The sequence below is a fragment of the Larimichthys crocea genome, chromosome XVIII (assembly GCF_000972845.2).
Source record: "Larimichthys crocea isolate SSNF chromosome XVIII, L_crocea_2.0, whole genome shotgun sequence".
In the NCBI taxonomy this organism is placed as follows: Eukaryota; Metazoa; Chordata; class Actinopteri; family Sciaenidae; genus Larimichthys; species Larimichthys crocea.
This window is the reverse complement of record NC_040028.1, coordinates 12,028,760-12,053,487: the sequence shown is the minus strand read 5'-3', so window position 1 is coordinate 12,053,487 and position 24,728 is coordinate 12,028,760. Positions and strand designations below refer to the sequence as shown.

Below are 24,728 nucleotides of genomic sequence, written 5' to 3'. Positions count from 1 at the left end.
CATCGGTGGGGGTCCCACCTACTCAGTCCCTTGCTTGCTGTGGTCCCATCACTGAGGAAGACGCCTGCAGTACCTCTTCGACTTGAAGAGATATGGCCCAGAAGAAAGGTCATGGGTTCATGTTCAGTACATCCATGACCCCCCTCTCATCAAGGACTTCTGTTGCCAACATCCAGATCAACAGCAAGGTCCACTCTGACCTCCAGAAAGGCACCCCAGAAAACCTCGCCCTTCTTGGCTCTAGTGTCTTCTGAAGAACACTCGTCCTTAAAAGAGGGTGGTTCCCTTCACCTGCCTCCTTAAGCCTCAATAAGAAGATGGAGGAGGATGATATTCCATATAGAAAATATCAGGAATGAAACTAAATAAAGTCCTCCATCATTTTGACACTCATCTAGGCAGCCACTGCACCCAGAGTTCCCAGTCTATTTGAAAACATTTGAAAGGGATAAGAAAGAAAAAAAAATAAGGGTCAGATGGAATATGTGATAGGACATAAAGATACTGTGCCAATGAAAAGCGTGATGAATTTTAAAGACAATTCCAGCTCTCCTCGAATCTGGGGTCCCTAATCTCTGGAGAATTTTAACATCATACCAAATTCTGAAGATTAATAGACCTAGAATTCTCAATGACTTGCAGCCTATATTATTAAATCAAAAAGTGTGGATGTAAGTGGACCAGTCCTTGACCCCCTTCTGTTTACATATATACCTGGGAGAGAGTGTTACGACCAGTAAAAGGGTATGAAGTAGTAACATAAAAACAGATGTTAAGGTTAATAAACAAAGGAGTTTTATTAAATGAAAGTTCAAATTGTTTTAACAAAAGGAGGTGAGGCAAAAGGGAACAACGGGCGAGCAAGTGCTGTTTAAAAGAACAACCAAATATAACAAAAAGAGAACTCTAAACAGAGCCTATACTATAAGTTGAACGAAAACAAGAAAGAAAAACCTCACTAGCTAGATCTAATACTTAATAACAAAACACACACTAAAACAGCACCCCTGAACTAATGAGTCTAACAGAAATAGTCTACGTGTGATCAGTACGATGAACTAAACTAAACCCTGCCCAGTCCCAGTAGTTAATCACCAAACAAACCTCCTCAATTCCCACACACGGTTCAAATACGAACAAACGAGGCGAGCTCACGGAACACTATACAAAACAAGCTGCCTGGATTCTCTGATGGCTCAGGTTTAAATGGCTGTGATGCTGCATTATTGGGCCCTCTGATTGCCGGCACGGGAAGGATGCCGCGCCAATCCCGGCCCGGCACGACTCACGGACGTGTGTCGATGTTGACCCCGCCTCCTCCAGTTGGGGCCAATCGGCAACCGCACACCTGTATTTTCATACAGCGGCCGTAACAGAGAGCTATTTATTTATTTTCAACTCTGCATGAACATTTACAACAACCAAGTACGTATACAAAAATACTTTGTGTACTTTAATATAATGCAGCCTTACATAGGTCTTCAACACAACAGATGTACATGTTTCACTGATTGTAGTTTCACCTACTGCTATGGTTTCGTTTGACGCTTACTGCCAATATTATTAATAATAATCATTTTTATTATTATTAGTCAAATTTATGTATCCTGCAAGCTAGTTCAGGCAGACTATTTGAGCTGAAGAGGGAGAGAGATGGGGAATGACATGTGGCAAAGAGCCACAGGTCAGATTCCAACCCTGGGCTTCTGCAGCAAGGACTGAGCCTTTGCACATGGGGCGGCTGCTCTACCAACTGAGCTAAACACTGTCCCGAAAGCTAAAGCTCTTCTGAGGAAAAAAAAAAAGATGGAACCTGGGGAATCCTGCAAGGCTTTATTTCAGATCCTGTCCTTTTTAACCGCTTAGCGATATCATCTTCTCACTTTACATTTCCAGAGTTAAAAACTTTGTGCTCCAAGGCCTCCAGCATGTCATGCCCTCCATTCAATGCATGATCAGCCCATAGAGGATCTTTCGCACTCTACCTCCAATTATAAGAGACTTGGTTTAGTTGAACACACAATTAAAGCTTAGAATTCAGCTTGGTGGTCCTACTCTTCCTTCTGCACAACTCTCCACCTCAGTCCTTTACCAGTCTACCTCTGTAGTTTGGGCATCTATTTTTATTTGAATCCTGACGTCTTCAGATGCAAAGTACAGTTATGCTGGCGGGGATTCAGTGTCACATTCAATGCCAGGATGCAGGATCTCAGAGCCTTCTCTGTAAATCCTTCCATTCAACCTTAAAAAGGCGCATACAAAGGCAGTGATTGCATGTCAATCCTAAGCCAGGCTCTACAAGAGGGAGATCTTTTTGTATCTGCTTTGCTGCCTAATTCTATTTATAATAGAGTAATAGAGTATTCATCTATTTTAGCATATCTGTCAACAATGTGTTTGCAGACAAACATTCCATTTATTAGTTAGAATATTAGCCCCCCCATCATGAGCTGAATGCTCAAAGTTTCTGTCTCTCAAAAGGTTTCACTATAAACTAAAGTTGATTGAAGTTTTTTTTTTTGTTTTTTTGTTTTTTGCCACTGTCACCAAGTGCTTGCCCACAGTGAGAATTGTTGGGTTGTAAATAATATTATCAGAGTAGAGTCTAGACCTGTATAAAGGCTCCTGAGATAACTTCTGTTATTTGGTGCTATATGAAAAAAACTTAATTGAATTGGAATTGAGTTTTGTTTGGTTGAAAATTAGACAGACCCAAAGTGCAAACACAGTCTGAGACCAGAATAAGTTTAAATAGTGTATTGATCAGAGGAGAATGTACAGTGGCAGGTGAAGACAAAGGAATCCAGGGCTGGGCCGGTGTTGGCAGAAGTCCAAAATACAGTAATGGAGATGAAACAGGGCTGGGCAGGGAGGTATTCCTGGTATACAGTAAAGTCAAAGACAAACACAGTCCAAAACTTGCAGAGTCTTTGAGACTGAACCGGTCTTTAATACTGCAGAGCTTGATTGGTTGAGGAACAGGTGGTGAGGTAAGGTCAGGTAGGTGAGCAGAGGCCACACCCAACGACTCACAAAATAAAGAGAGAAACAATGAATTGAACTAGGAAATACATAACATTGTACATAAGAAATTATAATTGTTTTCTTGTTTACAGTAAAAATAAATAAATAAATAAAAAGAAATAAAAATATTGTAAACTTTATTTTTGATGATATTGTTTATGCCTCTTCTCAGATAAATGGCATGGACCCATAATGCAAGAATTTTTGGAGCGATACATATTGTATATATTATTAATATATATTGGTGCAATACATAATTTTTGGATAATTTTTACATCTTTGGAATTTAAATGTGTCCAAAACAAAATAAATCCTGCCAACTGTGTTTAATGACAGATTGAGATTCAATGAAAATACAGATCAGGTCATTGCAAAACAAACTGTCTAGATAAACAAAACTTTATTTTGAGTTGATTAATGAACATTGACATTGTTTTAAAGTATTCTTTTACTAATAGTATTTTAAAGGGGACCTCTTACATATATTGTTACCAAGTTGAATGTTCATATTAAACAAGGCCAAAGTAAGTAAGTAAGTCAAATAATGAGGTAAACTCGAGCTTAAACTTAAACTGAGTAAAAAAAAAAAAAAAAACCCGACTGCTGCATAGTGCAAGTGCTCAATCAACCAATTCAGCCACACTGGGCACTCAACTCTCACAGAATTCATTTTTGCAGAAGGTTTTGTTTGTTTTTGTTTTTTTCTGATGTCCTCCAGTTTATTGATTATTGATATCATTGTCTATACTCTATTTAGAGACACCAGAGGGAAGACCATAAAATAGTTTCTCCAATTAAAAGTTTTTGTAAAGTAATCAGTGAGGATTGGTCCCCAGAAACACTCCACTCCTTTTGTTTTTCCAACCAAATTGTCTCATTAGTGTTCTGATGGTGAAATGAATTATAAACACCAGGCGCTGCCCTTTGGGCCTTCTAAGCAGAAGAAAGTGGGCTGTTGTCGGGGGGGCAGGTTAAAGCCAGATGATGAATTTAGGGCCAGTTTAACCCCAAAACTCCACTGGGCACGTCGTGGTTGTGGTGCTGTTTTGTTCCATCCTCTGTGTTACTTCAAACTCCACCAGGAGCTTTTCAAAAAGAAACGTTTAGGCCATCTAGAACATTTACTACACACGAAACACAGCACATCTGCGCCTGGTGGAATTTGGGGGTGAGACAAATAAGGATGTTTTTGAACTGTGAATCATACAAAACCACTCTAGTGGAGTCTCAGAAAAAAAATATAGAGCTGAGCATAATAGGTCCCCTTTAATAATCATTTGCTGCCTCACATTCTTTTTCAGCAGGACAAAAAAAAAAGAAAAAAAAAGAACCGACTACAAGATGTTGTTAATGTCAGCTCTAAAATGATTGATGGAACACAAAGGTTCCTTGTACAGCTTCATACTGAACAAGTTCTCATAAAAGCATACAAGATTATGAATGACCCCACACGTCCTCTATGACTACAAGCTGCTGCCATTAAGAGTGTGTACAACAAACAGAGATTTTATTCCATTAAACTTGCAAAAAGTCTGAGTGCAAGGAATTGTCAGTTTACTTTGTGCAAGGAGCGGTGCTTTTGACCTCATCTTGTGACCTTGTGTACATCATCACAGCAAATAGTCAGGTAACCTAGAAATGCACGATTTGTCACTTTGGGACTTTAATCTTATTCATCTGACATCTAGGCCATGTGGAGCAAAGATGGGGAGGTATTTTAAGTGCACTGATGTTCTTTCTTTATTTCATCTTATACTTAATTTGAGAGAGAGAGAGAGAGAGAGAGAGAGAGAGAGAGTTCAGAGCTACAAATATCATCAGTGCTGGTCTATAAAGATGTGGAAAAAGTGATCTGGTCTGATGAGCTATCCTTCACTATGTGGAATACTGCCAGAAGTGAAGCTGTTTTGGCAGCACATGGTGCCCCAGCGCCTAGCTAAGACACTTAATGATGGGCTGTCCTTTAATTTGCCATTTGTCTGCAATTCTTCAAAGTAATTAAGACACTATTATTACAATATCATGTTTGACACCTTCCAGTATTTTATTTGAAGTTTTGATATCCACAATGAGATAGTCTACATTTGTGGTTTTAAGTGCCAGAGCTCAGTATGGTTTTACATCTGATCTTACACTGGTTTCTCTCTAGAAAAGGGTCTTTTGTGTGTTGTTCAGTCCTAGATTTACTTTTTTATCAATCACTCTCTTGTTTTCTCTTTTTAGCTTCCTCCATCAACGTCCTCTTCAGTGTCTTCTCCTCTCTCTTTATGTTCATAGAGGCCGAGCCCACTTGCCCAGCTCCGGTTGTGGTACGATATTGGCTCCACTCTGTCAGTATTCACCCGTGTCTGCTGGTCCTCCCCTTCCCGGTGGTCCAAAACACCTGTGGTATAAAGACTAACACTCCCCCAGTGCTCTAAACTTACAGTCTGGTAGCCTGGCTAACAAACTAAGCTAACATTAGCTAACTGCAGCTATACACTGATCAGCCATAACATTATGACCACCTGCCAAATATTGTGTAGATCCCCTTTTGCCAGCAAAACAGCCCTGACCCAACAAGGCATGGACTCCTTTAGGCCTCTGAAGGTGTGCTGTGGTATGTGGCACAAAGACAGCAGACCCTTGAAGTCCTGTTAGCTGTGAGGTGGGGACTCCATGGATTGGACTTGTTTGTCTAGCACATCCCAAAGATGCTCGATTGGATTGAGATCTGGGGAATTTGGAGCCCGAGTCAACACCTTGAACTCGGAAGAGGCTACTGCCATCATATAATGCTGTTTCCATGAAATGGTGTACTGTACATGGTCTGCAACAATACTTAGGTAGGTGGTACAGGTAGCAGGACATTGCCCAAAGCATCACACTGCCTGTGGACAGTGGACAGGGGTCAGCATGGGCACTCTGACTGGTCTTCCCCATACTCAACAAACTGTGATGCACTGTGTTTTCTGACAACTTTCTATCAGAACCAGCAGGAACTTTTAAGAGATTTGAGTTACAGTAGCTCATTTGTTGGATCGACCACGAGCCAGCCTTCCCTCCCCACGTGCATCAATGAGCCTTGACTGCCCAAGACCATGTCGCTGGTCCTTTTCCTTCCTTGAAACACTTTTGATAGGTACTGACCACTGCAGACCAGGAACACCCCACAAATGCTGCAGGTCTGGAGGTGCTCTGTCAAAGCTACTCATAGCAAGTCAACTTTGAGGACAAAATGTTCACTTGCTCATCAGCAGTCATAATGTAATGGCTGGTGTGGTTCACAGCAGTTGACTGTCCATCGGGAAACTCTGTGAATCACAGAGAGTTGAGGCAGAGCAGCCGGAGGACATCAGAGGGAAAACCAGAAAACATTTTCTCCATAAAATATGATCCAGTTTCACCACCAGTTTGACTTAGTGCTGTAAAGCATTTCAAACTTCTCGTTACATAACTTTCATAGTACATGAACAGATGCAGGAATGACAGAGACACCATTCACCTCATTACAAATCAGTGTAACATCAACATGACTTAAAATCTGTTATTTAATGGTAGAAACGTTACATTATGTGGCTTTTTTTTTTACATCATATAATATCAGATACTGTTCATAAACCAACAAATTCAGTCTCTCTCTCTCTACGAATGTGGATTCAAACGCAGTGAGACAAGAATAAATGTTATCTACACTCAGAAAAGTTTGACCATTGTGTACTTAGGCAACAAAGTGGCAATTTAATTGAATAGATTTTAATTACTTCAACTTTGATTAAAAACTATTGATTTAATTAAGCAAATTTAAACAAAACTATTAAATACAAAATAATGAAATCATTGGTTGAAATATTTTGGATTTACTAATAATATGGCAAAAGTTAAGTAAATCTAAATCAATTATACAGGAAAAACTGATACTAGGTATCCGAAAGAAAGTAATTATCTGTGAAAAAGTGATTTAGATTTACTAATTAATTAGGTGGAATTTATTTGTATTTACTAATTATGTGGATGAAATAGATTTCTATTTACTAAATATCTGGTTTGAGGACAAAAAAGTTACATCAACTCATAACTTGGAATAATGTTACCAAATTCAATTATCTTTAAATATTTAATTATTATTTAATTTAATTATTGAATTATCTTTACATAAATGAAATGTTTAAATCATCTTATAATTGGTACCACATGACTTAAAATATATTTAATGTTACTGAGTATGACAAATTTTCTAAACACATCAGCATCATGAATCATGAAAAGCAAGAGGAGTGTCTGGTTTTGCCTCTGTGAAAGTGGACACTGGCATTCATATGTCCTAAGCTGGTGGCAAAGGGTTCATAGTCCATCAAGAAGTTCTGTGTTTTCAAGACACAACTCTCACTGTCCTGGTTATAATGCAGCATTATCGTTTACTCGTTGCTTCTGGAATGCCAAACTACAAAAAGTATAACATCACACCTTTCAAATGAGTATGGATAGCATATTATTTCTGAACAAGACTTGAACACTTAAATGCAGCACAGAGTAACTGAGCACTCCAGTGTATTTAGGGTTCCTTTCTTAAGTCAGTAACTTGCTCTTGAGGCTGTTCACTTTCGGGAAAAGCTTTGAACAGTCCAGCTTAAGGAAGAGTTTCTGAAAGGCTTCAAAAGTGTACCTGAGCTCCTTGGGATAGGCGAGATTCATTGCATATGTCAAACCAATGAGCATGGCACAAGCCCTTGGAAAGTTACCCAGTGCAGTCAGGACCTTTGTTCCATCTATCACGATTCCGATGTCCTCTGTATCCTCTGACAGATTAGTCTGGATGCTGTAAATTTTCATCCTTTGTACAGCAAGGTCCTGTGCCACACTGTCTTGATCGGCAGCCTAAAATAACGACATTTTGTATTTTAGACTGTACAGCTAAAGAAGATGGTCCTAAATAAATAGTGATTAAGAGAGAGAGAGAGATGCATTTCAACTTACATTATACTCTTTGAAGAGCTGTTCGGCAGATTCCCAAAGGTACAACATCAGACAGATGACAATGTGTCTGGTTATGTTGATGTTAGGACTGCTAGGAGCCTGAAATAACATAAATTAATACAGTATTACTCAAGGTAATGGTGCAGTTTTTAACACTAGGAGGCTTAGACTTCAGTGTCCTTTATGTCCTGTCTGAGAGACCAGTCTTATGAAAGACGTCCTGTCTTAACTGAGGTCCTGGAAATGAAAAGAAAGTTCCAAAAAACTAAAACATTTTAAATCTTATGTTTATCAGTGGACATATGGTGAGCTGGTAGGTGAGTTTTGTCACCTTTGGGCAAACTAGCTGCTTCCCTGATACTATGTTTTATGATAAGATATGCTGCTGGTCGTACCTTTACAGTAGAGGAAAAGAAGCAATATCATTATAACTCTATTTTAACATTTAAGTGAGTGGCAGCTGGTGCTTAAAGAGTCAGACGTTTACATTTAACCAGAAAATACACTGGTAAGAGCAGAGTAATGTAAAACATATATAGAGCACATTATTTATAATCATTATTTATGAAAATGAAAACATTTTGCATCACATTTTTGAGAACATGTGATAAACAATGTCTAATTCAGTGGTCATACAAACTGCTATAATTAAAAGATAAGATAAGATATGCACTTATTTAATACAGATTTTTATAGACAGTCACAGGCTAACATTTCCTCCTGCAGATTTAATATAAATATAGATTAAAAACCTAATATGGCCAAACTTAGGATACCTTCAGTAGGACAGTCTGCAACCTCAATCCCATGGTCCTATCCTCTGAGTGGAAGAGGTTCAGAAGCCTGGGAGATTATTCATCTAGCTTGGACATGAACTTCGATTCCAGGTGCACCGTTGTAATTCTGTGAAACTCATCCTGGATCTAAAAGATAAATTGATGTAGCCTGTAAACTATATTTGATAATACCTAAAGCATAATTTATGAGATGACAGTCACTTAACACAATTTGTATAATATAGCTGACCCCTCAGGAATGTTTCTGATTACCATATACTTGTAACTCACATTAGATGCCTCAAATAGAGCTGGCCATCTGGCTTTGATGTCCTCTATGGTGGGTGATTGGTTAACAATTTCATTTCTTCAGTGTGCAAAAGTTTTGGCCATCTTTTTTTTTTTGGATAAATTTGTTCTTGTCTCTTTCCCTTACTTCAGTTAGTAACTGAATCCTTTCCTGTTCTTGACTCTCCTCATTCTCTCCTGCTTGGTATGGTGGGAGATAGTTTACTTCTGCCTTTCAAGGCTTTTTCACATTCTTTGCAGATTTCTGGTCTCCAGGGCTCTTGCGCTTTATTGCACATCACCCCAGGAACACCGTAGCCTCTGAGTTTGGTGCGATAATTTTCCATCTTGTATGTGAAGCTTTGTTGCCAGCCATAGTAGCCTGAGAAGGAGCCAGATTCCTTCAGGCAGGATATTTCTTGACAAATCCCTCAGCAACATCACATATCTGTATACATATATATCGTTTCAGCCAACTTCTCCAATATGTCTGCCTTGACCACTGAGGCAGTCAGAAGTGTTCCATTCTTCCTCTAGTCTTCATCGACTCTTTCAAGGTACATCTCAGTCTCATACAAACTGTGGAATGGGGAACTGCTTTGGCCATGGGTGACATCGTTCTGTGGTGCTTCTCCATCTAGGCAGGATAATGGTGTCCACTGAAGATAATGTTCCAGCAGAGGACTCTACATTTGATGCAGATCAGTCTGTATTTGATGCAGATGCAAGAGGCGGTGTTTGGGATGGGTGGAGTCACCCGCAATGCTGAGTGCTTTGCGGGCCAGGTATGTTGTAAATGTTCTGGAAGGAGGGGAGGGGGGCACTGATGATCTTCTCAGCTGCTCTCACAATGCACTGCAGGGTCCTTCTGCAGGATGCAGTGCAGCTGCCGTACCAGTGATGCAGCTGGTCAGGATGCTCTCGGTGGTTCCCCGGTAGAAGGTGTGCATGATGGGGACTGGTGCTCTGGCTCTTTTCAGTCTGCAGAGGAAGTAGAGGCTCTGCTGAGCTTCCCTGGCCAGTGATGTGGTGTTGCTGCTCCAGGAGAGGTCCTCAGTGAGGTGCACACCCAGGAACTTGGTGCTGCTCACTCTCTCCACAGCAGCACCGTTGATTTCAGTGGAGGGTGCTGGGTGGAGGCTCTCCAGAAGTCGACAACAATCTCCTTCGTCTTCGTCGCCTTGAGAGAGAGATTGTTGTCTCATAGTTGTTGATGAGCCCCACCTCAGTAGTGTCATCTGCAAACTTGATTAAGAGGTTGCTGTTGTGTGTTGGTGTGCAGTCATAGGTCAGCAGTAGGGGGCTGAGCACGCATCCTAGTGAGCCCCTGTGTTAAGCATGATGGTGCTGGATGTGTTGCTGCTGACCTGGACTGCCTGTGGTCTTCCGGTCAGGAAGTCCAACAATCATGTTGCAGAATGAGGTGTTCAGTCCTAGACAGTCCAGTTTCTCAATCAACTGCTGGGGGATGATCGTGTTAAAAGCTGAACTAAAGTCTAAGACCAGCATCCTCACATATACTAAGAGTCCTAAGTGTCCAGGTGAGTGAGAGCTGAGTGGAGGGCGGTGGAGATTGCATCATCTGTGGACGGTTGGCCCGATATGCAAACTGGTAGGGAAGGAGGGGAAGGAGTGAGGACAGATTTGATGTGCTGCATGACTAACCGCTCAAAGCACTTCATGATGATGGAGGCCTTCTTTGGAACCGGAATGATAGTGGTGCTCTTAAAGCATGTGGGGACAAGGCGGCGTTAAAGATGTCTGTGAGGACATCTGTGAGCTCCTCTGCACAGTCCTTTAGCACACAAAGAGGAATGTTGTCAAGTCCTGCAGCTTTGCGAGCGTTGATCCTGGAGAGGGATCTCCTCACGCTGGCTGGAGACAGGGACAGCACCTGGTCATCTGGAGGAGGTGGTGTCTTCCGTGCAGGGGTGCTGTTGTCAGCTTCCAACCGTCCAAAGAAGTTGTTCAGATCGTTCAGCGTGATGTCGTTGTCACAGGTCTGTGGTTGAGGTTTATAGTCCGTGATGGTCTGTAACCCCTGCCACAGGCTCCTTGTGTCTCTGCTGTTGGTGAAGTGGTGGTTTATCCTGCTGCTATACGGCCTCTTTGCTAGTCTGATGCCACTGGACAGGTTGGCTTTTGCTGATCTCAGACCAGCCTTATCACCTGCTCTGAAAACAGAACTTGGTACCGATGTAACACACAAGACTTTATCGAGAAAACCAGAGCATGGCGTGTAAAGCATATTATCAGATGTCCTGTCAACATAACGCCAGACAAAGTTTAAAAAAAAAAAGTACAATATACCCGATAACAAGTGCAGTCAATATAACTTTTATTTTCTCACCTCTCAGAACAACGTGTGTTTGCCGCCTCGCTCCACTGTGAGATAGTTAGTTAAGGTGGGGGAGGCATTGAAGCTCTGACTTTGAATCACGATACAGGCTACATTAAACCTAATATACTGCCAGTAAACTTGTTAGGTAACTCGCAGTAACGCAAAACAATGTTCAACTGCTGGAGCAAGTGTTAAAGTCTCTTAGCTTGAGCAGATGGCGGTTGACGGCGGCTGCGGCAGACATCAACGTCCACGTGGTGTACAGCGTTTAAAACCAAAGAGAATTTATCAATTTTTTCAACATTGTTGACTTTACTGATAAAATATTATTACATTCTACTCATTGATTTTGAGCTGATATTATAATTCAAATTTGATTCAACATAATAATATACCAAACTGCACACAGACATCTTTTTCATGTAAACGTTACTAGTATTTATTTTGCAAATATTAATTTAGTTCAGTCCCATGGGCGAGAGTTTGGCAGATCTCAGGTCAGCGGCGAGACGCGACCCTATGTGAGAGTGAAGGAGCTGTCTGCCTCTGAGGGGCTGCAATGATTTACAGCCACAAACAGAGGAGGAGAGGAGAGATCCTGATGTGTGCGCAGCAGGCATGTTTACAGCTGGATCCAAATGCACACAGAGATTACACATATTTATCCATTTGACTGTCATTAGACCTTAATTCATTTATGTTTAGAAGTGTTGCTCATTGCTTTTTTTTTTTTTTAATTCATTCACCAGTCACACCAGTACATTTTCATTCAAACTCCAGGGAGAGAGAAGCTTTGTGTCCAAAACATGAGCTGCATAAAGATCTTTGATGAGCTGCAGCCTGCAAACAGTGTGTGGATTGTGCAGCTCTGGACCCCTGTGACTCATTTTATTTATTTCTTTTTAACCATGATTGGTTTATAGTGAATATATGGGCATCACGCACTGTTTCTTCTCAGCCAATAAAGACTGAAATTGGGCGATGAAAAGAGAGAGAGAGAGAGAGAGAGAGAGAGAGAGAGAGAGATGCCAATTAAACAGGTAGAGGAGGGGGGGGGCTGAGAGAGAAAGAGAGAGAGAGAGGTGGATGTAGCTCACAGTGAGGGAGTGTCGGAGTGACGACGTGAGAGCATCTCACTCCTTCACGCCACTTCCATCCCTCCATGCTGGACGCGTGTGAGTGAGGAGGACTCCTCTCTCCTTCTTTTCTGCGTGCGTTCTCTATCCCTCTCTCTCTTTGACTCTCGCTCTTCACCAACAGTGATCAACCCGTTGCGGTTCCGCTCGGATATACTACAGTCCGGTCCTGATCCAGGATCCTGGAAGATGGATCTATCGCTGCGCCTCATCTGGCTCCACACACTGAGCGTGTTGAGCGCTGCGTCCGCCGCCACTCACTGTGAGTACACTGCACTGACTGACTGACTGTGTTCACCTACAGCTCACCTCTGACTTCACTTCGCAGTCTTAACGAGAGAGCAGAGGTTCTATAACGGGGCGGCTCCTGCGTGTGGTAACAAGCTCAGACCCTCCGCGGCTCTTTGCTGCGTCCTCAGATTGTTGCAGGCGGAGGAAGAGTCTCCTCTGTTGTTCCTGATTTGACTTTAGTGATGACACAGCGTCTACAGAGATTGCACTACTTAGTGTCGGCACAGTGCATGAATGAGAGAGTTGGTGATGTCTTCGCTGTGAGCGCAATTAAGTCTCAGCATGAGATGAAGGTCAAGCAAGCAGCATCATTTCATTCACAAGAAAGGAGCTCTGCAGCCTGGAGCCCTCTGTTTTTTTTTTTTTTTTTTTAACACATTTCAAGTTATTTGTCACAGAGCTTTATGAGGCTTTTCTAAAGAAATCCAGTAAAATAGTTAGTTTGAGCTGTGATGGAGAGCATGAAGACTGAAGTCTGCTGTGAGAACAGCGTCCACAGAAATATAGGCTAGAGCCAGGTGAAGTTTCCACAGCCGCTAGAGTGCGTCTTTGTGCCTGTGGGGGGAGGAGGGATAGAGAGAGAGAGAGAGAGAGAGAGAGAGGGAGAGAGAGAGAGAGAGAGATGGAGGAGGGTGAAACATGAAAGTGATGGTGAGGGGGGAACCTGCCTGACACTTCTCACTCATATTCCAACAAAACAGTGTTTCTAACATAATTAACAGCATGAGCAACGTGGAGCAAAATACCAGCATGCACCAAGCGGCAGAAGAAATCATACAAGTATGATTTATTGTCTTCTTCATCTTTAAGTTAAAAATGTGAGATCACACTTTGCAGTGAGGTGAAGTGTGAAAGGAAACAGGAAGGAGGTGATAATTCATGGATCCTTAATAAGCAGCTAAATGGAGGAATATGTACAGTGGATAATGATGATTTACTGAAGCACCGACTGGCAGAAATATTGATAGGGTCATGATTACTTTAAAAATATCCATGAAAATACTGACCACTTTATTCACGAGTCACATACAACCATCTAAAATTATCTATTGTAAGTTGTTCCCCCAAAAATTTGTTTTTCACAAATAAATGATGAGAAAATAATCAACACATTAAATTATTTTCCTCAGTAACAATAAATTCAAGTAAACTCCAATCAATAAAAACAAGGTTGGAATCTCCTTAAAGTAGTTTATTGTATATAAATATATACAATATATATAAATATTGTAAATATAGAATATATTTTTGCATATCTCCCGTCACATACGCTTTATATTTCACATATATTTCTGATGATTAGAGTGATGATTTAAAGTCGCCTCAGTCTGTGGTGGTTCACAGTTCTGAAACTCACAAAGTATCTGAGCGGCAGGTTAGTATAAATCGGCACCGTGCCGTCTTTTCATTAGTTCAGAGTACGTGAATAATATTTATGTATAAACTGTGCTGATTTGTTGATATATCCGGATTGAACAAAATGTCTCTCCATCCTCGCTCGACCAAACTATTCATGTATTTTTATTGTTTTTAGAAATATCTCAGCAAGCTTTGCGACAATAACTTGAAAAATCTAGATATAAATATGTGTAATATAATACAAGTGCAGGCTGTGGAGTCAGAGGATTGTGAATGAAATGAAATGATTTTGTTTTTTTGACATCCACCTCTACAGAACTGTATTCATCCAACGTGAAGAAATGTGCACTTTAAAACAGTCCCCATGTTTGTCTCTCTGCAGCTCACTGCTGTGTACTGCAGGTAGAAATGACGTTTTCTATGTTTTACTGCAAAAGTAAAGCTGGAAGAAACCGTCTTCTTAAACCATCTTTTTTAACAAAACTAAATAAGGGGTTTTGGATGCATCACCTTCTTTGCTATATGTATGTGTATATATTTGCGTGTATACTTGCTGAGGCTTTAAACACGATGGAGTAGCACATTTGATTTGATAGAACAGCTGCAGCTGTTAGCACCAGTCAAGCTTTGAAGTGGGAGTAGCTGCTGCTTCCATGTGTGTGTTGTGTGGTCTTCTCATTTATGGAGAAGCCGGTCAGTGTGAGTCATCGGAAGCTGTAGTATATTCGGAATGCTTCATTGTTAAAACACGTCTTGCAAACTGTTCCGGGATCTTAACCGGTTTCTAAAAGTTTCGGCAGAGAGTCTCGGCAAACTCTGCAGGCAGCAGGAACACCATCCACAGGCTAACGAGTACTCAAGCCTGCTGTCTGACTGCGGTACAGGGATGAATCTTGCAAGCCTTGAAGCTTCCAGTCAGTGTGTTCGGTGTTCTCCAGCATATTGGCTGCAGTTCAGTATGTTCAGGAAGTCTGGACAGCAGCGAGTACATACCGAGCTGTCAGCAGCAGCAGAGTCGAGTGTATGGGTTTGCAGTTGTGAACAGTTTCAGCAAACAGTTACCGAAATCCCAGAGGAGGAAACACGTGTCAATCAGTCAACGCTCACACTGCTCAAATCGAAACTTTGTCACAAACTTTCAAAACACAATTTTTCTCTCCTTACATTTTGATCACTGGCAGTTAGTTTGGTCAAAGCTTTTTGAGGCTTCGTCCTAGAAGCAGTCAATTCGAGTGCAGGTTCATACCTAAATTGAGACACAGTCAAAGATTCGCTTGTTAAGTTTCTTTTTCTCTGCCCAGACCTCCACCAGCAGCTGAATACTGTTCCACAGGCATGGCATCATTTGCTCTTTTGTTCTGTATTTGCTCTCTGGGGGCGGCTATGACACCGGGCTTGTGTTGGTGTATAGACGCAGTTTATGTCAGTGATGTAAGCCAATGAACTGAACTAAACTGACAGCTGCATTACTCATTTATGATGCTCCTGTGCTTCTCAAATGCATCTAGTGATCAGAATTGACACGCTGTGCTGAGATGAAATGGTGAGATGCTCCTGGAGGACAAGTAGCTGCTCTCATATTTACCTCTGAGAAACAAAAGGAGAGGAGCAGACATCCATCATGGCTGCTCTCGGTGGCCTTGTGTCAGGTGACACAGATAATGGCAGCCGCATTCTCTCGGAGGACGACATCCTATTGCTCTTTCCCCGCCTCTACAAAGAGACGAGCAGAGGTATTTTCTGCTCTTGTCCCCACAAGCATTTGATACATCTCCCATCAGAAGCTTTCAGACTCTGCATTACCGAGTGCAGCGGCTCTGCGCAGCAGAAAGTGCAGGCTTTGGACCTTCAGTAGTTTCCTTTGTGAGGGCCAACGTGAGCCTACGTTCAAAGTCCAGGACGTTCTGAGGAAAGACTTCTAGAGATATTTATATGAATTCTTTTTGCAAATTTGAAAAATACTTAGAGCCACAATGAAGTATCTCTTCTTCTATGTCAACTGAAGTTCGCTGAAGAGTCCGCAGGGAGGACTGACTGGCTCACAATTTCTAGAGGGTTAAACAGTATTGGCATAAAACAGTAATGTCAGTGTTCTATCAGTCAGACCATGTGGTACAAACCTGCAATTAATGTTAATCATTTATATTAAGCATGTTTGCCTTACCTTAACCAAGTTGCCATGTGAAGATAAAGCATTAAATGAGATTCTGAGAACAGCACTAGACAGTGAAATCTCTTATCATTGTGGGTAATCTGTGATTTTGGGGAATTGTTTTTTGATACAACATCCAGCAGGGTGTTCCAGGTGTCCTTCTCCCCAGCAATGCATCCTAGCGCCTCCTGGGGGGATCCCAAGGCATCCCGAGGCCTGCTAGTCCCTCCAGGCAATTCTGGAACTGCTCTGGAGTCTCTTGGAAGTTGGACGTATCTGGAACACCTTAAAAGGGATGTGGCCTCCTTGCCCGAACCAGCTCAGCTGGCTCATTTTGATGTGGAGCAGCAGCAGTTCACCCAACTAAAGAGTCCATTCTCATTCTTTTGGTCACTGCCCAAAGCTCATGACCATAGGTGAGGGTTGGAATGTAAATCAATTGGAAAGTGTAGAGCTTTGCCTTCTGGCTCAGATGCTCCCCACAATGGTAAAGTGGTCCATCTTGTGCTCTGTTTTCCCATCACTCTTGAACAAGACCCCAAAATACTTGAACTCCTTCTTTCGGCCCCATCTGACACAACATTACACGTTTTTGACATAGGATTGACTCCATACCCGTTCTTACAATATGTTCTCTGTTGGCTGCCTGCTTTTAAGTCTAGTAAGTGTACTGTGTTCAAACCTTCACACTTGTAAGTGTCATGCTATCTGCGCACTGCGGACCACGATTCACAACACACCGGTTACTCTCTGCCAACTACTACTACCCTTGATATAATAGTCAAGTTTTAATTTTATATGGGATGTTTTAGCCCCAGATCACATTATTTTCAATGTATTCATGTATATTTCTGATCTATAATTATGGACACTATCAGACATAGGCTATTGAGTAATATTTTATTTTGTCAGGATCAGTGTGGTGATATTTTATATTGTTCTACATTGTTATGGCTATCTCTTCACAGATATTTTTTTCAGTGGATAAAAAGGGTTTAGGCATCGTAGTTTTTAACAGCGTTGTTTCTTTTGGAACTATTTTCAGCAGCATATTGAGCCACATTTGGTGTTCGTGGGATTGAGACAAAAACAAAGAGTGTGTGTTGTGTGTTTTCATGTCAATGGAGAGACATGTCACAGAGTGCAACAGTGTGGCTCATTGATTGTTTTTGGACAACAATGGAGCTCAATGGCACAGAGCAATACGATATATCAGTGTCTGGATACACACACACACACACACACACACTAACACACACAGTACTTGCTCGTACTTGTAGATCCATTCTTTGTTGGTTTGGCTGTGCACATGAGGTTTCTTGACAACAAGAAATATATAGAATATCACCAGGCGCATCCTTTAATGTGGCACTCCGGGATGATGATAGCACATGTGCTATCATGTTGCCACTTCACTGGCTGAGTCAGCAAATGATTCCATCCTCAAGATAATAATTTACAACTTCATAACCCTGCAGGCTTTTATTGTTTTTGGACTAAATAGATAGAAAATTGTGTCTCCTCCCTCAGGTCAGGAGGCGCAGACCGGTGGAGCATCGTCATCGTTTCTTAAAGCAACAGTAGATTGTCGTCCTAATATTGTTAGAACATTAATTCAGCTGCATGGTGTTGAATCGCCAAACATATTTTTCCCATCTTCATATAATGGACAAATAGAAAAACAAACATTTCAGGATGTCAGTTGGAGTTGAAAGCATGTTCGTCGCTGTGAGGTATTTTAAGCCTGCTTTGGCTGGAGACAGTGGGGGCTTTTGTTACCACGATGCTGTCTGATTCTGACACTCTTCACAGAGGTTCTGTGGGTGAAATATAGTTGCGCTTGCTTTCATAGATTCCCTCACAGCTGGTGGTGCGCACGCTGCACCGGCAGCCATCTTCATACAAACCGAGCATCTGTGGCAACAGCGCCTCAGCTCAGCGCCCTGCCTATATGTTGTTTTATTTACTTAAATTTTCATGCTTTCAATTAGCTCAGTGAGCAGACACTTCACAGCAAATTATTTCCCATTGAGTGCATGTTCGAGCGGAGGTGGCACGCCGCTTCATAGCAAGCCAATCGAGGAGCTCCTGCTGTTCTTCGTATTCATGAGGACCTGATAAATTTATCAGGAGGTAAATGAGGCAGAACAGAGTGGTGTGACGGCGCTGACACTTTCCCTCTCAGCTTTCAGCAGACGGCATGTTTCTCTGCAGAAGCACGAGTAACTGAACAGAATATTCAGTGGAAAAACACAGAGGTACGAACAAATAAAGAACCGTGTGAGGAAGAGAAAACCAGCAACATGACGTTGAAACAAATACAGCTCACAAAGAGTATACGTCAATAATATTAAGCTTAAAACGTAAAGTAGTGTGCTCTTTCAGACAAACTCAATTAACCTGTGCTACAGTAAACATGCATTAAAGTTAAACCAACAAGCTGAATCTGCATTTGATTAAACCTGTTAAAAAGGTTAATATGTGCATATTTATTTGACATGTGCAAAGAAAGTGCGAAGAAATGAAACCTGTGCTAAAATCTTTACAAATAGAAAACTATGTAAAAGCAAAAAAAAAGAACATGATTTCTATATTAAAATAAGAAATAGACCTACAAATGGAGATATGGAAAACTATACACAATTAATTGAGGCTGTAGATACATTTTATTTCCCTTAATTTTTACTTTACAAATACTTCCCTGTAAATTTGCTATGAATGAACATAGACAAAAGTACACACAAACTGTATTACCAGTTTACCATATAAACACATGTTTTTTTTTCCATCAAAAGAAACACTTTTTTCATGTAATTAACATGGAAATATTGTATGTATGCCACATGAAATACATGTTTGCCACGATATATAGCAGTATTTTACTGTATACAGTATAATTTAATCTTCTGTTACCCTATTTTATGGTCCGTTCCTGGTTTGGAGTTTTTTTTTATTGTAAAACCAGACAAGTTTTACAACGGTCCTCCTTTTTTCACCAAAATGTCCCTTGGGTAAGTGTCGGACTATTGAATTTACTATTTTTAATTACACTGTGCGTGCCCTTGTAAATAAAGCACATGGTTTCAGTAACCTGTCAGATTTTTGGTCAGTCAGAAGCAGCATCAGCAGCTCAGGCCTGAGGTGACGCTAGCCGGGCATAGCTGTTTATGTTCACTGTTGCTGGTTTAGTTACTGTCTTTATTTTAACACGCAATATTGAGGAGAACGCACAAGTTCTAGGCATTTCCATATTTTATGTATTAGAGGTACATGACCCTGTCCCCTGCAGTGGGGCCTTGGCATATTATAACACAATTGTTACATTTTGATGAATGCTAATGTCAGAGGAAGATTTCAGGCAGCGTTGGACAAGATAGTCTGACAAGTATGTGATTAGGGAGCGTAAGAGCTGGGAGCAGAGTGACAGGTCAAATACACTGACACACACAGTGTATGAGAAAAGATAGAGAGAGAGAACTGACTCTCTCAGTTTTCCAATACGTCTCAGTTCATCTTTACTCCCCTAATGTGAACACACACATCAAGGACCAACAAGAAGGACCACCCGAGGCTCCAGGGCCAGTGAGAAGTCATGCCGGGCCAGAAAGAACGAGTCAACCAGTTTCCCAACTGGGCCAAAAATTATTGAGATATTTTTGATAGATAATTTTGCAGACATCACTTTGTGAGAGATCACTCGCTCTGCTTTGCATGCGGGAAAAGGATACAGCGGGGGTGAGAATGATGACTTGATACATATGCTGTCAAGATTTGTCTGATAAGTCAGGATCGTTTTTTAAAAGAGAACGTGAGAATGAGAAAAGGCGGATACATTTGCAGTGTTTGACAGTAAAGATGGGAAAACCTCTCCGCACTGTAAAAAATACTCCACTACAGGTAAAAAGTCCTGCATTTAAAACCTAACTTGTGTGAAAATGTAAATAAATTATAAAAGGTTAAAATACTTTGTGCAGTAACATGGTCCCTGTCAGTGCTTTACTATTATAGTTTTTGATTAATGTTGCGTTTCCAGTGGACCCAGAAGGCTTTACTCAGCACATATAGGAACACCGTCAGTTTACCTGACTACAGATCATCACATTTGGAGATACGTGGTTTTCACTAGATAGGATACACTGTACACTGAAAAGTAACAAGTAACTAAAGCTGTCAGAACTCAGTAGTGGAGTAAAAAGTACAATAGGTGTAAAGTTGCATTAAATGGTAACACTTACAGTACTGTGTTTGATTAAATGTGGTGTACATATTGACATGGAACAGTGCCAAAAACTACATTTATTATATTTATATAATAAATAAAATATTTATATTTATATTTATGGTTGTACCGTGCACACATATACTGTACTTACAGTCCATTGATCTAGTTATATTATACTACAGTGTTGGAATGAGAACAGGACTAATTCAGTGATTCAAAATAAAAGCTTACATGTACATCAATCAACATCAGTCTTACAGTACTCAGAGTTATATGTGCCACATGTACCATTATTTTTGTTTAATTCATTGATTTCTAGCACAGGTATTAGTGTATGAAGTTGCACTAGCACTTTGATTGATTGAACCCTGCATATGAATATGAATAAGAATACATGTATGTGCATAATGCCTCCACTACAGATCTTAGAAGCATGTCCACACTTTCACACACACTGCACATTTTTTCTCATATACATATTTTACATATTGAGTTCCATGAACAATGGTGGCAGGTTAAACTGTATTTGTACATTTTCTACACACTATAGGGGAAAAAATATAGGAAAGAAACTCTGTGGGTAGCTTATTGTTTCGTACAGCTTATGAGCTAAATCAAAGCTGTATATTAAAAGATTTCTCCAAACCTCAGCACTTTTCACAGCGTATGCTGATGATGTTTTCTTTTACATGACCATGACATCATGTGACTTTATTGTGGTGATGTCACAGAGACAAATAACCTACAATCCATATTTGAAGCTTCTGGAGGATAATGTCATGCTATCAGATGTTTTGTTGGGTGCTGATCGCTGAGTCTTTGTGAAGGGGTCAAAATATTTAGTTTCTATCCCCATTAATCTTTGAATGATCTGGATGTTTGGGATTAGAATTTAAGCCATAGGATCTCAGGTTTGTACAAAGCTTTGCTATCAGTAAAAGCCATTGAGGACAGACGGGACACTGGAAATATAACCAGCAGCAGACGTCTCATTTATTCAACATCACACAGTGAAGCTTTGATAGAACCAGTCAGGTTCATCAGTGTTTGAAGGCAGTTTGCTGAGAGAGGAGGTTTGGCCGCTTTCACCAAACATTTGAAGTTAATTAATGGCTTTATTAATGTTTAATAAAACATTAACAAACATTTTTACTCACTGAACTGTGCAGAATTAAATCATGAAAAACAGGTACCTAATGTCTTTTCCCAAAACATGTAGGCCTTTAGGGAGCATACAGAAATGACGAGGCCTAGACAGGGTCACAGAAGAAGGAGTGTGTGGTAATTATAAGCTGAAGTTAAGTCAGTCTGACTTTAAAAAATTTAATTAATTTCATCCTGCGTTGGCATTTTAGACCATAGTTAAATAAATGAAGGCACACTTCTATATAAAGGTTTAATTCATGTGTGCACACATTTATAAAGTTCCATCCACATAGTAAACTAAACTAGTAAACTGTGGGAACGTGATTAAACAAATTCTATCAATTTAACGCTCAGAATTTGTGGACATGTTGTGTGTCATGGGCGTATATATGAGCTGACAAAGTCTGGGGCAGACCACCGGGGGCGGGGGGGCTGAGGTTAAGGTGTGTGCGTCCCCTGCTGTTCTGCTTGGAAAAACAGCATTTCATTTTATTTTGCTGCGTTGTATGACTGCAACAAACATTCTGTATTTCAATTGAAATGTAATGTTGAATGTTGCAGTGTTATTTAGACAATTGCTTTGGTCAAAACAGACGTCCGCAGGGCAGCTGTTTTATTTGACTGCTGTAACATTCGGCACTTTGTGTTATACAAATAAAATAAGGCAGCAGCCTGATGACAGTGTATTGAATTCAGACGTGTTTGTTTGTATGACCATTTAAGGAATATCGGGTGTTTTCAACATCGCACTTTTCTCTAAATTGTGTCATCAACTTATAAAGTATCCTTAACTCAAGTCATCGATGTCTACATGATAAAATCATGTATTACCCATAATGTTTTTTTTTTCATATTGTCAAAATAACCGATCCAATAAGTCGTGCTGTGGAAGAATTTCAGGGATATTTCCAGCCTACAGCATGTTTGTCTGTATTATACATTCAGTCCATACACGGTCATTTGGTGAAAGGACAACACAGGTTTTTTCAGACTGTGTACTATATTTATTTTTATGGAAACCAAACATTTACTTCACAGATTACCGTTGAACCAATATAAAGAAAACTAAATTATGCAAGCTGCTCGGCAAGTGGATTCTACTTTAACACGCGTGCAGCAGTGTCACTTCACCCATGAGAGTCTGAGTGTTAACTGCATTCTGGTCATTTTTTCATTCCCTAATTTGTGCTTTTTTTTTTTGGCATCAATTTTACTCTTATCATGAGCATTAAGGAAACAAGGAGTCACTATGTGAAGACCACAGTTGCATTAGTTATATTAAGGATTCAAACATCAGCTCATAGACATTGGCGAAAAATAACTCTACTCTGTGTCCTCTGCCCTTGTCAGCTGAACGTGGTTTCAGTTCAGACAGTCCCCACCAGGAGGGACAGCAACTGCCACTGACAGGACTGATCCACTCATGGCCTGTCTGTATTTGGGCAGCCTGTTTCTACATGAGTTGCCTCTATCCAGGGCAACAATGACGTTGAGTGACAGACAAGTTGCCTGTCATTCCAGGTACACTTTGTTTCTCTGTCAGAAAGACGCAGGCCCGGTCAAAGTCGGCTAAAGCTCCGGAAGTCAAGACACTGACTGTTCTTTGACATCTTTTCCTCTCAACATCAATGTTGTCAAACAGGAGCGTTCAAAAGAAAACGTTTACAACCCTGGAGAGGGCTCTGCTGTTTACCACAATCATTTCTGTACAGTCCCTCAGCCGATGTCACTTCACAAACACAGGCTTTTTCATGCAACCAAGGACAGAGTTTGTTTTAAATTCAATAACTCCCCCTGTCCAGCACCACAGTGGTAACATCTCTGGTTCTTCATATCTGAATTTCTACAGCTCAATTTTAAAGTGCTGTAAACCCAAAACTCATTACTGCCACACCATGGAATAAATAATAAATCAATAATATGCTAGTGTGGCAGTACACACTTATCATTGAAGGAGGTTTTATATATGTTAATCCAATTTAATCTATGTTCAATTTAACACAGTTAATAGTGTGACAGACAGTATTTAGCTTTATTAATGTTCCATTGATGAGTGCAGCTAAAGGAATATCTGCCTCTCTGACCAAAGAGATTCAGAGCCTTAGAGTCAGCTTAGAGACCGAGAGGAGATGGAGAAAATAACACAGCTTGCAGTGCTGCTGCTTCTGCTCACTGTTTGGAACAGTTCTTCTCCAACTGATTGCTCGCTAAAAGCCCTTCCCCGACTAGTGATGCTCCAGTCATAGCTTAGCAACCGTAGCTAGGCAGGGAAGCCTGTCGGATTTCTCTACATGATGAAGCATGTCGAGCATGTAGCAATAATGAGAGCGATGCTATGAATTCAGCCTTTCCCAAAACCAAAAAATTAACGGTAGCACCATTGTCAGGGTTGATAACTTAAAGCACTGTTGACATTTTAAATCACGATGCTGCATTCTCTTGTAATCAGGTGAGACTGCTCTTGTGATTTACAGTTTCCTGATAGACAGTGTGAACTGCCACCAATTGTGGCTGCTGTTAGCTAATGTTAGCTCAGTTTGTTAGCTGGGCTATGCAGATTGTGCGCTTAAAGCACCGGGAGCATGTTAGGGTTTGTACCACAGGTGTTTTGCACCACTGGGAAGAAGGGGTTGCAGGGGAAACACTGCAAGGTGTTGTGTCAGGTTTTGGTGTTGTGCCAGAACCAGAGCTGAATGAGCGGGGCAATGAAACCGGGCTCAGCAGCCTCTGACATGATGACAGAGGTGAATAGACTGAAAAGGACACTGAAGCAAGCAGAAATCTGCTGGAAAGAGGAAATCTGGGACTGACTTTTAGCTAACATTAGCGAGAGCTTCATGTTGTTGCACTCGATTGATGTTTGGATGCTAGCTGTCAGGCCAGACTCAAAGGTATCAGTGAGCGGACTTTATTGGGAAACAAAAACCTTGACAGAGTGATACAATAAACAGGCTATGAAAAATTGACCTAACTAAGGAAAACAAAAACCACTCCAAAGGAGGAAAAACTCTAAACTAGTTATGAAAAATTTATTAAA

At 40.8% G+C, this 24,728-nt stretch overlaps 1 protein-coding gene across 1 annotated transcript in view; it reads left to right on the top strand.

Moving 5' to 3' along the window:
- Window positions 1-12,462: 12,462 nt before the first annotated feature.
- Window positions 12,463-24,728, top strand: part of LOC113748179 (contactin-associated protein-like 5) — a 69,773-nt gene continuing 57,507 nt past the window's right edge. Inside the window, exons 1-2 of the mRNA XM_027291151.1 lie at window positions 12,463-12,560; window positions 12,646-12,783. Of these exons, the coding sequence (XP_027146952.1) occupies window positions 12,548-12,560; window positions 12,646-12,783 (151 nt within the window). The 5' untranslated portion in view covers window positions 12,463-12,547. The remainder of the gene's footprint in view (window positions 12,561-12,645; window positions 12,784-24,728) is intronic.